The sequence below is a fragment of the Prunus persica genome, chromosome G3 (assembly GCF_000346465.2).
Source record: "Prunus persica cultivar Lovell chromosome G3, Prunus_persica_NCBIv2, whole genome shotgun sequence".
In the NCBI taxonomy this organism is placed as follows: domain Eukaryota; kingdom Viridiplantae; phylum Streptophyta; class Magnoliopsida; order Rosales; family Rosaceae; genus Prunus; species Prunus persica.
The window spans coordinates 9654333-9656015 of NC_034011.1; the positions used below are offsets into that span (position 1 = coordinate 9654333).

General features: G+C 52.0%; 1 protein-coding gene across 1 annotated transcript; it reads left to right on the top strand.

Moving 5' to 3' along the window:
• On the top strand, positions 518-1647 carry LOC109947946. The gene is made up of 2 exons (XM_020559772.1): positions 518-1019; positions 1101-1647. Coding segments are annotated over exons 1-2 (483 nt in total). The 5' UTR covers positions 518-1018; the 3' UTR covers positions 1583-1647.

Sequence of the window (1683 nt, forward strand, 5' to 3'; positions counted from 1 at the left end):
GATGATAGGGCCTGGGGGTGAGAGGGCTGAGCCATCGGGAAGACTCTGGGTCGGCTGCATATAGGGAGATGCAGAGAAATTATATAGAGTTAGAGGCTATAGCAAATCGGGTTCTAGCCTTGCCTCAGACGCAAGAAGTGGGTTCGAGCAACCAGGCATCACCATCAGGGTCTGTGGGTATAGCAGTGGCTTCGGTGTCAGAGAGATTAGACATCCGGGTTGGTGTCCCGTTGCCGAGGCGGAATACACTTACAGAAGCGAAATTGGCCCAGCTACGAACAGACTTTTGTGTGCCAGCCTATGTGGGCTTGAGGTTACCCACGGAGGCTGATGTAGTCAGATATCCCTCGGATGGCTCCGTGATGATTTTTACAGATATGTATCGGCATGGTTTCAGACTACCGTTTCATCCGTGGGTTCAGATGATGTTGGCCAAGTTGGGGTATGCACCGGGGCAGTATAATCCCAACTTTTGGATTCTTCTTCATGGGGTGTATATCGCTTGGTGGTTGGCTGGGTTAGGGGAGCCAACGTTTGAGCAGTTCATGTACCTGTACTCCATTTCGAAGCAACAGGGGAATTTTGGCTGGGTACAGGCCAATTGCCGAAAGGCGAAGGAGAGGGGCTATTTTATTGGACACAAGCCCACAACGCAAAAGTCCTGGAGGAACAGGTGGTGCTTGGCCTATGGGGACTGGGAATGTCCTCCAGGGAAGAGCGTTGTCCAGCACATTCCTACCCACTTCCAGTCTATAGGTCCTTGCCCCATCCCTTAAGATTGTCCAATGCCTGATTGTGTTGTTTTGGCTCCTATTTTTGGTTCTGTACTTCCTCTGTGCCAGTGTAAATGGCTAAGTAGTTTTTAACTCTTGATGCAGGTTCAGTGAAGTGGGGCCCTATCTCCAAGGAGCAAGAAGACGAAGTTGAGTGGGTGAGGGCGCAGCTATCAGAGACTGAGCGTGAGTGCGGGAACCTAGTCACGCAGAAGAATTTGTTTGAGTCCGGACTGCTGCAAGGAAGTAAGTACCTGGGTTATCTTTTTGTTGTGTGCTGAGCCTTTATAAGTTTGAGTAATAGAATTGCTTTGTTTGTTTTGACAGTGGCTGGCATCATAAGGGGGAGCACGAAGGTGGCCGTAGACATTGATGAGGCCGAGATGCAGAAGCGGCTGAGGGAGTCTCGGGCCAAGAAAGCTGAGAAAAGTGCTGGGAAACGACCCAGGGATGATGATGAGGGTCGGGTCGCGGACGTGCTGGGGAAGAGGAAGGCTCTGGAGGAGGCTCATCAGCATGTGATGGGGTCAGGGCCGAGGCTGCCGCCATTTGATCTGCAGGCACCGCCGAAGCTACCCTTCGGCATGGAGGACGTGTTCGCTGAAGGGGTAGAGAAGGTAGACTTCGGCAGGCTACGCCAGCAGAAGAAGGAGGTCAACCTGGCTATGCACCGGCAGGAGGTGCCCTTAGTGAACGTCTTCCTGGAAGGCGTGAAGAGCGACCCTGAGGCTCTGGCGAGGACTCCAGCTTCTTCCTTCATCGACCGGGCCCAAAAGACGATCCTCACCTCTGCCTATGTAAGTGTTTAGGCCCTTTTTGAATGTATTTGTGTTGGATTATTTTTGTGTGGATTGACTAACATGGTTTTGGTTTTGCAGGCCTTTGGCGAGATGTACGTCAGCATGGCCAA